The sequence below is a fragment of the Cyprinodon tularosa genome, unplaced genomic scaffold (genome assembly GCF_016077235.1).
Source record: "Cyprinodon tularosa strain WSP-4 unplaced genomic scaffold, ASM1607723v1 ctg37, whole genome shotgun sequence".
In the NCBI taxonomy this organism is placed as follows: domain Eukaryota; kingdom Metazoa; phylum Chordata; class Actinopteri; order Cyprinodontiformes; family Cyprinodontidae; genus Cyprinodon; species Cyprinodon tularosa.
This window is the reverse complement of record NW_024039085.1, coordinates 1,860,028-1,871,128: the sequence shown is the minus strand read 5'-3', so window position 1 is coordinate 1,871,128 and position 11,101 is coordinate 1,860,028. Positions and strand designations below refer to the sequence as shown.

Below are 11,101 nucleotides of genomic sequence, written 5' to 3'. Positions count from 1 at the left end.
AAAACACAACACTACTACAACAGAAATTTTATTTTGATATTCTGCTTTAATACAGATGTACTCTATTAGTTAATTCATTGTATATTTTAAAGCTTTTTTTTTTTTGTCCTTACAGCTCCTGTAAGCCTTGTCTGTTCAACAGGAAACTTTTTACAGATGTTCCCTGTGGACATTCCCATTCACAAATTGTTTCTCCATCAACATTTGAATCGAACCACTGACCAAGTTACATCAAATCCCAGTCAGATTAATTGCCTATTGGTGTACCTACTGAAAATTTGTAACCTGCTACAGATTTCTAGCCACTTATCAAAGCCTCAGTTTATTACAATGTGTGGCTTTGGTGTGTTCTGAAAACTAGATTAGAGTTCCTTCTTTTAACAATGATATTGATGTTTCACTTAATTTAAAAGGATAAAAAATATTATTTTATGCTATGGAGGTTTAAATCTTTTGTGAAGGATGGGGACATGTGACAGAATAATGAGAGATGAGTCTGTCAGCTTCTCTCCACCCAGAGAGGAGTGCTCCATGGAGGCTGGAGTAATAGCTGGGATGAGTCGCCTCACCAGCAAACAATACCTGTAGGGCCTGAAGCATAACCACAAGGTCCATAAATAACAGTTTACTATTCAGTCTTTTTTGCATGAATACTTTTTAAGCAAATATGAGCTTTAATTATCTAGAAAGGTTAATCTGTGAACCTGTTGCTCTCCTGTTACAGGCAGGGGTCCCATCATGTTCTTAAAATCCTGTGCTGAACAGCCGATTGCTGGATGACAGTAGGATCCTAACGTCCAGGGATCATGGAACCACCGACTGCACACGATTCTCTTTGGTGTGATGGTATGGTCTCCTAAACACAGAATATTATGCTAAAAACAGTCAGTTTGATAATAAACAATTAAATACATACTTTATGATAATACAAGTTTAATTTATATCTGGAAACCATAGAGCCAAACTATTTAACATTAATTTGTCCCTTTGAACTTGTTAATAGACACTTAAATGTCTTAGAAACATACAAACTTATAGTAAGATACTGTATCATTATGAAGTGGAGCAGCAATGAAAGAACAAGCCTTCAATGAATATTATTTGTCAATGTACCAATCTGAAAAGTGTGGCTAATAGTTAGATGTAATAGATAAGAAAATACTAGAATGCCAGACATGACTTAAAGTTGTTTGTTATTGTATTCACAAATGTGCAAGTGGATGTACTGTAAAGAGAGAGGGTCACTCCAGCTTTTGATTCATTTATCAGTAAACCAATAAAAATGTAATCACTATGATTTGTATTTGTACTCATTCCTCCTGTTCCAACACAGTAGAACTCAAAATGATTCTTTTTGCATTTATTTTGAGCTATGTCTCCACTCCTTTTCATTTCAAGTGCATACATTTATATCTGTTATACCCCAGACTTAGTTTACTCTAAGTCTTAATTTAGTTTCAGTCTTGGTCATTTTAATGCATGAAAAGGCTTTTATCTAAAACCCTCTACTGAAGCTCTGGTTATGTGTTTAGAGCTGCCCTACTGGATGGTGAACTTCATCACCACTCTATAGTCTATGACTAACTTTAACAGGTTTATTCCAGTATTGCGCCGTAAAAAGCTCCATGCGCTTCACAAAGCTGTAACGTTACAGAGAACATCACATTGGGTTAATATGTGACAATTGGTCACAGCCCTATGAAAAAAAGTCATTTTTAAATTGCTTGCAAAAACCATAAATGTAAAACTCTATTAGGTAATTTTTTTTTTTTTTTACTAACTTTGTTTATTAAAGTCCTATTAGGAAAATAAAAGTGTAATGGCTCTTATTTTTCTCTGATAAGATGTAAGGATCACCTGTGAAAGTATGTATCAGCTCGGTGATAGAGCGCCTGACTTCCTGCTCAGGAAGCATCTCCATATGCTCTGCCTCATGTCCAGAAATCCAACCACAGAGAACATGGCTGCCTCTGTCGGGTTCATAAGGTTGGTAATGTAACTGTTTGTGTCCTGACTTGTTAAATGTCGCTTTTCATGCAATGTTGCTGACCTTTGAGAGGGTTTCACCACAGTGAACGAGGAGATCTTCCTGATCCACTTTTCACCTATTTCCAACACATGATCTGAAATATTTTCCTGAAAAAAAAAAAAAAATCCATATACTCCAAAACATACATATTTGCTATGAATTAAATATCATTAAAAGAACTGGATCAGGCCTTGGTTTGAAGTGTATTTAAAAATAACATAAGCAAAAACCTTCTTTGCTACAGGATTATTCAAGATTTTGAGAGCAAATAAAAGTAAAACACATTTTTGTTATAAATAATACAATTTCGATCTTTTAACAGAGTGGTTGTACAAACCTCGTCATCCCACAGAAGATAGATGATTTCACAGTCAGCATCCCACCAGGGGGATTCAAACTCAACATGGATTTTGTCGCATGTTCCAAATCCTATTTTATGAATCGACCGAAGCTTCTGGGCGGGAAGAGGAGGTGAAAACAGAGTAGAGTGGTGCTTCTTTAAGTATCCTGTATGAAAAAAAAGAAGCAAAACATATAAAGTTTTTTATAAGCTTTGATTAGATGTTAAAAGCTTTTTGATTATTTGTAAAAAAAAAAAAAAAAAAAAAGTATATCTGGTTAAAACGGATCACAAAGCCTTAAATATGTAAACAAAAGAGGTTGACTCTGTAAAATCCCCTTTCCCATTTATATAGATATAGTGATTATGTGTATTGTGTATGGAAACAAGCCCACCTAGAGACACAGTCACAATAACATGGTCAGCAGGGATTCTATCCCCATCCTCACATTCTACCACCACAGCATTCACTCCGCTCTTTCTGTTGCTCCAGTGAATGCAGCGCACAGGCCGACTGTAAGACACCAAGTCAGCCGGGAGCTCTGACATTAAGTTGCTTACTAAGTCCTCTGTGCCGCTGCAAGACAATAGCATGGATATAATCAGTAGGGCTACAACTCAGGCAGAGAAAAACGATACATAGAGCCTATGGGCGGCTCGTAGAGTACAGATAGAAACTATAGAACTAACTGACTGACGAAACTAAGTGACGAAATGTGTAAAGTTAACATCATTAGATGTAATAGGAGTGAACATGGCAGAGCACAAGACTGCTATCTATGCTAAGAGGGATTGCTGAAAACTAAATTTTATACTATTCAGCTTCTAGATAGACAACTTACAAACTAATAAAATATGGATTTTAATTTAACTATTGTATTGTGATTTTGTAACTGAATCAGTTTTTTCTATAGGATTGTGTTATGCAATCTAGACTTTGCTCTATTCTTATTATCAATTTGACATGTTTATCTTATAAAGGGCTATTGGATAACAATTAAGTGGAATTGGTTTCACAAAAAAAGAGATTAGAAACAATCGCTATTAAGCAGCATTTCATTTCTCAGCTTTTATTGTCATTGCACTGCCACAAGTACAGAGCAATGAAATTAACTCTTTTTATTTAACCAAGCCCATTGGGGAGTAGTGGGCTGCCATTGTGCGGGGCCCGGTGAGCAGTGTGGGGTCTTTTCGAACTCAGAACCGCAGGATTCCAAACTCTACTGTATGCCCAAAGCACTAAGCCACCACTCCCCTGGCTTCATTTTATAGATGATACATAGTGAGAAACTGGGAATGAAGGTTTCCTCATTAAACATTTGCTAAACTTTAATTACTTCCCCTGAAGGTGCAATAGGTAGTTATTGTAAAGATATATATAATACTCGTCAGTTAAAACTGTCAGTATGGAATGACGAATATAACACACTATTAAAATAACAAAAATAAGCATCTTTAGTTCCTCCCAGTAATCAGAGCCAGGTTTTTCTTAAACTGGCTTCAATGTAAAGCATATCACAGATGTTTTGTCACTGTCAATCAAGATGCATAGCTTTTTATCCGCCATCATTGGTACTTACAAGCCAATTAACGTTCACCAGAGATACAAACCTAGGAAATGTGCAGTCTACTCCCTTGATACTTTGGTACATAGAAAATCCTACTAGATCCAGCTCCTCCATAGAGTTTGTAGCACTTGAACAGCATTCCTCCTTTAACATTGTACTGATGGCACCAAGAAGCAGCTTCCTGGTGCTCTTATCTTTATCTTTCCACCTCTTAGCTGCTCGCCTTCGTACCTGTATGAAGGATGAAAAAGAACTTAAAGCATCTAAGCACCTTAATACTCTTTCTTGCTTTGGACAACAAAAACATATTATTTTTCCCTGTATAAAATAGTACCTCAGATTTAATGAAATCCCCCACACTTGGCCAGGATCTTGGTTTGTGAGTCTTAGATTGCGGAGTATTTTGAAGAAGCTCATGAAACAGCTCCAGCGCGGGATTCATGCTTTCGGGATTCACCTTCTGACCTGAGATTCATGAAATTCACCAAAATAATTTTTTTTTTCTGCAAAGTCCTATCGTTTTAATGTCAATTGGCACAGGTGATTCTCTCACCTGAGCTGGTGAACCAGTTGGGAACCAGAGGAGGGTATTCACCAACATCTACAGACTGATTCTCTGGAGTGAGGCATTTAGGGTCCAGGAGGTTATAGTCACGGGCCAAACAAAATACTGGGTTCTCCTCAGATGGACCGTGGATAAAAGCTGCACCGATTTCTATACTGGTATTACCTGTGTTAATAAAGCAAAGATGTGAAAGAATTATATTTAAACTGTTAAACTACAGAATTGATTTGTTTTTTGAAAACAGAACAATAATTTACTCAAAAACCTTAAGCCATAATCATAGTCATCAAGTGGTAGCTTATTCTTTTGGCACAAGAGTGTCTCCATTTATGAAATCTTAAACTGAACTTTGATTAACAATTCTTGCGATTTTTTTCACTTGATTTCCACCTTTTTTGTTATGGCAAACATCCAGGGCGTTAAAAAACAAACATATGCAGTAAAAACTTCCTTGCAACATGTCTACACTTCATTAAGGCAGTGCAGAAGAGCATGACTATCTCTGCACAAAAATAAAATATTTCAAAAGCTTCAATATGGAATTGAATGATACAATTAGACACGGACCGTTAAATAAATAGTAATCTTTGAATTAAGTAACTGTAACAGAGTAATGATGTTCATTTTAATATTTTTTTTGTGAATTCAAATCATATAAATTGAAGCAAATAAAATGTAGGATCGCAGTTCATAATAACAAATAATCTTTATAAAGGCACTCAGGGACTTTCCTTTTTTAGAAATAGATATTTATCAATAAGACTACAGAAGGCTATTATAAAACATACATACATATACATACATATCATACATACATACATAATACATGGGCTATATTTTGCTGCTTTATTTAACAGTCTCCAATGAATCTTTTGCTTGGCTTCTTACCCAGTCTGCATGTCTTAATTCTTCCCCCACTTCTTTGAGTCGCCTCCAGGATCCGGACATTAGAGAACCCAGATTTAAGGAGCCTTTGAGCCGCAGCAATCCCTGCTATCCCACAGCCTACTATCACTACTTTTGAATCCACATTTGTAGCCATAGCTACTTCAGATAAAATTCTGTAAAGTGTTTTCTATGTTGCTCCACACTTTGTGCCTGTCTGTTCTCACAGGCAGCAGGCGCTTTAAGTTTACAGATTTATGAGCTATTAAAATATAGAATCTAGCTTTCTTGGAAAGAGTTCCAGAGGTGAATGGATGAAAAACAACCCTTAGCTGCACCTGTTATGTCCGACCAAAGGCTGAAGGGTTGTAAAAAATGACTCATGTCCATAAAACGCCTATGTTAATAGTAAGGTTAACCATAAACGGGCTTAAAAGCCGGACTCTCGTTCAGTTTTTTGAAGACGTTTCGACATCTATCAGGAGCCTTTGTCAATTCTTTTGGCTCACATTAGAGCAATATATAGTCAGTTGGAGCGCTGATTTATTTGTTCGGCTTTGTTATAATTACCTTGTTTATTTATTGTCTTTTATAATCTTCAGTTTTATTTATTTATTACTTATTTTTTAAGTAATAAATATCTGGGGGAAGCTGGCCGTCTAATTTTAAAGCTTGTAGCAGAACCAAACCCAAAGTTATATGTCCTGGCTTTACCTGTATCCGCCCCTCCCTCCATCCAGGCTCCTTTCATTTCGGCTTTAATCAGCCTCTGCTGACACCTGTGCGCAGCAGTTGCATAGTGCAGTTAGTGCACTCCACCGACAGCCAAGCTTGGATTGTTAAAGGTGGAAAAGCAAAGACCAAAACAATCCAAACATGCAAAGCACAACCAAAAATTTTAAATAAAAGAAAAGAAAAACACAATCTTGTTTTCGCCTGGGAATGTAGTGTTGGTGCATGCAACACAACACTATAGCAGCACGCACAAGCGGCCGTGGCCTGTGGGCCGGTTCTAATGGTAATTAAATATCATTCACGGGGCAATGGATAAACAATTCACGGGCCAGATACGGCTTTGACATTAGAGTAACTCTGTACTTTCTTACTTGATCAAGCTAACCTGCAGCATTTACTACCTGCCCAGAATGTTGTAGCTTCTCCATTTAAGCCCCTGTCAAACCTTGATGATTTAGACAGCCTATGCCTGATGTACGAAAAATCTGGCAAAAATGAGGGCACCCATTGGATAAGTCATGGGCATGTTTAGTATTATGAGCACGCTGAAGCACGACATACATGTCAACATATGCTCGTAGGTGAGTCATAAGTTACAGGTAAGTTTTTTGATCGTTGATATATGTTAAGTGTAAGTTACTCATAAATCTTAAGTCTAGCTTATCCAAAATCTATGATTAACATGTGTATAACTTATGAATAACTTATCAAAAACTTATCCCCAACGCATATCAACCCATCTGACATGTTCCAGACGACCGCTGAACGTGTTTCTAACTTACAGCTACTGTTTAATGGTGTATTGGCAGCGTTTTGGTATGAAAGGCTCAACCGTCAGTACTCCTCCAGACTGCATCCGCATCATAGTATGTAACAAGTACATTTCTCCACTGTGATCAATAAAGACAATCAATCAATCAATCATAGGGTGAGTGTGGAACAGCAGCTAGGTTAATGCAGCGATCAAATAAATCTATTTATGCAGGACGTCAGGCATACGCTGTCTAAATCGTCAAGGTGTGACAGGGCCCTTACATACAAACAGAAAACCCAAGTCCAGAGATGTTTCCATTTGGTGTCTGTTGTTCCAGACACCACTTGGAAAATACTAAAAGGTTTTTCTTCCATTAAAAAAAATATTTACCTTGCAATTTGTTTAGGGTTATCAAGAAAATAAAAAGCAGTGTTTAAATAAACTACATAAAGTGGAGTAGACGGGTCTTTAAAAAATTTGGGAAAATATTCCACAATACTATTAAGGTATAGATCTACCTAAAGTTGTAGTGTATGTTGTACTTAGGGTCACTGTCCATCTGGAAGACCCATTTGTGATGAAGCTTAAACTTTCTGGCTAATGTATTGGGCGTAGTTTGAGTATTTCCCCCAAAATTTTTTCGTTTTCAAGTAATTTTAGGAAATTTATATTCGCTATACCAGAACATGATGCTTCTATCCCACATACTGCAGTCTGGATGCTTACTGTTTCATGGGACAGTACTTATTTAATATGTTGAAAATACAACCTTTTACAATCTTCAACAATATTTAAAGCTTCAATGCTTTTTTAAACACTCGTACAGATCGTCTTCCGCTTCATCCCAGTCTGGGTCGGTGGAAGCAGCAATCTCAGCAGAGACTGCAAAACTGTCCTCCATTGTGTCCTGGTTCGTACTCTAGGTGAAATGTTCCTGGAACAACTCCCACGGGAGCATCCAGGGGTATCTGAAAAATATGTCCGAGCCACCTCTGCTGACTCCTCTTGATGAGGAGGAGAAGCGGTTCTTTTCTGGGCCTCTCCTCAGTGAACAAGCTACTCTCCTCAGAGAGCGCATTTCAGCCTCCTGTATCCAGGATCTCATTCTTTCTGTCATGGTCCAGATTTCACGACCACAGGTGAGGGTGGTAACATTGACCGAGATATAAATCGAGAGCTTTGTCTTTTAGTTTTTTGTGTTCTGTTTTGTGAATACAGCTCTGGGAATTGATGTCCCAGAGCTTGAAGATAGCCCAGCAGATTTGCAAAAGCAGACCATTATGGCCGCCTTGGCATAGGTGTTTAAATCATTCATTTTCATAGTTGATTTTTCCATTCTGTCGTTGATATGCATTTCACATCTTTATTGCAGGGATACCAAAGTCATCATCTGCGTACACAGATGATCAAAGCGTTTTAAGTTATCTGGACAGACTGAAATAATGTGAACCTATGAAATAACCTACAAACAAGTCTAAACGCTTAGTTTATGTGAGGTTGTGATTTTCATTAAAGTAATAAAATCATCATTTAAGAACACGTAGTTCTGCACTTACCCTGATCAATGTTCCAAACAGCAAAAGCTTGGTCTGATTTGATGCCAGTGAGTAAAAAAAAAGGTTGTTTTATATATTGTAAAAACATGTCTGGTTTCAAATAGGTTACCTTGTGGACATTTCTATCACTGATTCTACTGATATATGTATTTAAAGTTTTTACTAAATAGTCCAAATGAATTATCTAAATGTGTGTTAAAAGCAGTAGAACAATAATCTAATTTTAACAACAGTCACCTGACTGTGGCTTCTACGAATAATAGAATAGCCTTCCCACGTGTGAAACTGTGGGAAAAAGAAAATGGCCTCGTCTCAGAATACCTCTATTGTGTAATGTTGATAGACACACATACATATCCCATGGGAACTAGCTGGCGGGCAAGGTTACTTAGAAAAAAAACAATGATTATCTTTTCATGGAAGTCAAGGAAATAATAAAAAAGTGTTTGGTCCATTATCTTACATTCTTTGGGATTTGAACTCACTGTGGTTATTATGTTTTGTGCCAGGAGAGATTCACCATCAGCATTCAGCACAAATATCAGCAGGATTTATTAAATGTTTAAGGAGTACAAAAACATCATTTATAAATATTTTCAGAATTGATTTTTATCCAAATATGTAAATATTAAAAGCACATATACAAAGTGTGATAATAAAACAATGATGAATGATACAAAATATACAAAGAAAATGAAAAGATGTGTGGTTTATAAAGTACAATTTCAATATAAGCACTTGTTCAGTTTTACATTCGTTACAGTATCGGATAATCTTGCCAAAGTAAATCAACAGTCATTAGTGTATTGTCCACCCTTTCCTTTTTTTATAGACACACACACCCACTCACAAACAGTATGTCATATAAACACAAACAGTCATACTCTGTCACTGCTAAGATCTCTGTCTTCGAGCTGAAGCAGTATCATAGATTTCAGAGCACTGTACCTGCAGGATGAAAAAAAAACACACAATTAATATCAAACACAAAGATACAGAGGCTTATGAACACACAAACATTTTCAGATTCATAATATTATTAAAGTCCAGTAAATGGTTAAAAATGTAAAATCTGCTTAAAAGACTAGGTCAGGTTTGGATTTTGTCCTTCTGGATGTTGTACTATGTATGGTTCTTGTCAGTGAATTTAAGAGTTCCTGTGGAGTTCAAGAAATGTTTACATATGAGTAATGTCTTTGAGTCCTGGTAATAATATTCCTTAATTGTGAATAAAAATATAAAAACAATTCCTATAGTCATAATATTAACTATCTTCTGGGAGTATGGGAGTTCCCCCCCCCCCTAAAATGTCAACTGCATGTGCCAAACGTTATATACTTCTAATAAGAATGAAAATCAGGCTGCAGGTCAGCGTGCCATATTGCAGATTTGTATTCCCATTTTAAACTTATTTCAATTTTGTTATGAAAAATACATGAATATTGTACTTATGTATGGAGCTTGACCACTGTGTTTTCTGTTTATTCTATTGGTATTTTGGATTAACATTACTGGTTGTAAAATGAAATCTCACCAATGTATCAATTCAATGACGTAAGCATTTTCCTAGAAACATCAGAACTTGTTTTCAATAATTTCTTCATATAATTTAAGCCAGTTTAGTTGGTATCAGCTGCATTAAGGGATAATATAAACATCATATCAATATGACTCCATGAACCTCCTACTGGTGTAAAACATTTACTAGTCACCAAATTTCCTTATGGCAGATGGGTGGAAAGTACATTAAATTATAGATTATGACAGCATTAAAGCAGTTCTAAAGGGCTTTTAGTTTTGCTTGATTTTGTTTACCCAAAGTGGAAAAAAGATATAGTGTTTTGATTGAAGAAAGACAGCATTTCCCATGGGAACCAGCGCCCTGCATTGTCAAACTGTGATTTTCAAGTCACTTGTAGTTGGTTTGAACTACTGGTGTGTCCTCTGAAGCCCAGATTCATCAGCCGATTACATCATAGCATGGCACTGTGGCCTGTTTTGATTCAAAGGGTGTGTTTGATTTTAGAGGCTGCATCCTCCAAGGATGCAGACCCAGGAATAGATTGATTACTGAACTTCTCACTGCTGTTTTGGGTGTTAATAAAATTTTCGAGGAACTTCAATAGCAGTATCGTATCAGATTTATAGTCCCCAACACTGCAAATATATTAGAATCCTAGATTTAGACAACTTTTATTGTCATTTTGTATACACAGAGTGTATACAAAATGAAATTTCGTTTTGTACAGCTTTCATGACATTTCTATTTCTTAAAGTACAGCAGCGATCAAATGTAAACAGTGTGGGAGAAAAAACATGGTGCAAATCTGTCCTTAAATATCAGCCAAACCCATTTACACAGGGACGGATAAAAACATTTCAATAAACCAAACATTACCCACCACATATCTGACTCAATAAGCATTTAAAACAACTATTTTCATTAATTGAGCACGGAGCAGCCGGCTTGCTTGGACTTTGGACAATGAATCATGGGATACCCAAGGCTACATAGAATACACCGGACCTGTCCTTCAAAACGAGCAAAAAGAAGGCTGCATTGGTATCAGCTGCATGCGAGGAGTCTTGCAATCCGAACAGACCTCGGCGCCGCGCTATGATGTAATCGGCCGACAAAAATCTGGCCTTCGGAGGACACAGCCCATGAA

The 11,101-nt window shown here is 36.7% G+C and overlaps 2 protein-coding genes across 2 annotated transcripts in view; both read right to left on the bottom strand.

Annotated features, from left to right (window-relative positions):
* Window positions 1-52: 52 nt before the first annotated feature.
* LOC119790662 (peroxisomal N(1)-acetyl-spermine/spermidine oxidase-like) lies at window positions 53-5,875 on the bottom strand. Its single transcript, XM_038296295.1, has 10 exons — window positions 5,391-5,875; window positions 4,491-4,667; window positions 4,272-4,402; window positions 3,981-4,168; window positions 2,765-2,946; window positions 2,367-2,536; window positions 2,051-2,136; window positions 1,858-1,970; window positions 705-856; window positions 53-591 (listed from the first exon to the last, which is right to left on the bottom strand). The coding sequence occupies exons 1-10, from the start codon at window positions 5,542-5,544 to the stop codon at window positions 445-447; spliced, it is 1,500 nt and encodes a 499-aa protein (XP_038152223.1). The 5' UTR covers window positions 5,545-5,875; the 3' UTR covers window positions 53-444.
* A 3,085-nt stretch (window positions 5,876-8,960) lies between these two features.
* The window catches only part of rassf4a (Ras association domain family member 4a), a 40,290-nt gene continuing 38,149 nt past the window's right edge, over window positions 8,961-11,101 (bottom strand). The window contains exon 11 of the mRNA XM_038296336.1: window positions 8,961-9,380. Within this exon, the coding sequence (XP_038152264.1) occupies window positions 9,311-9,380 (70 nt within the window). The 3' untranslated portion in view covers window positions 8,961-9,310. The remainder of the gene's footprint in view (window positions 9,381-11,101) is intronic.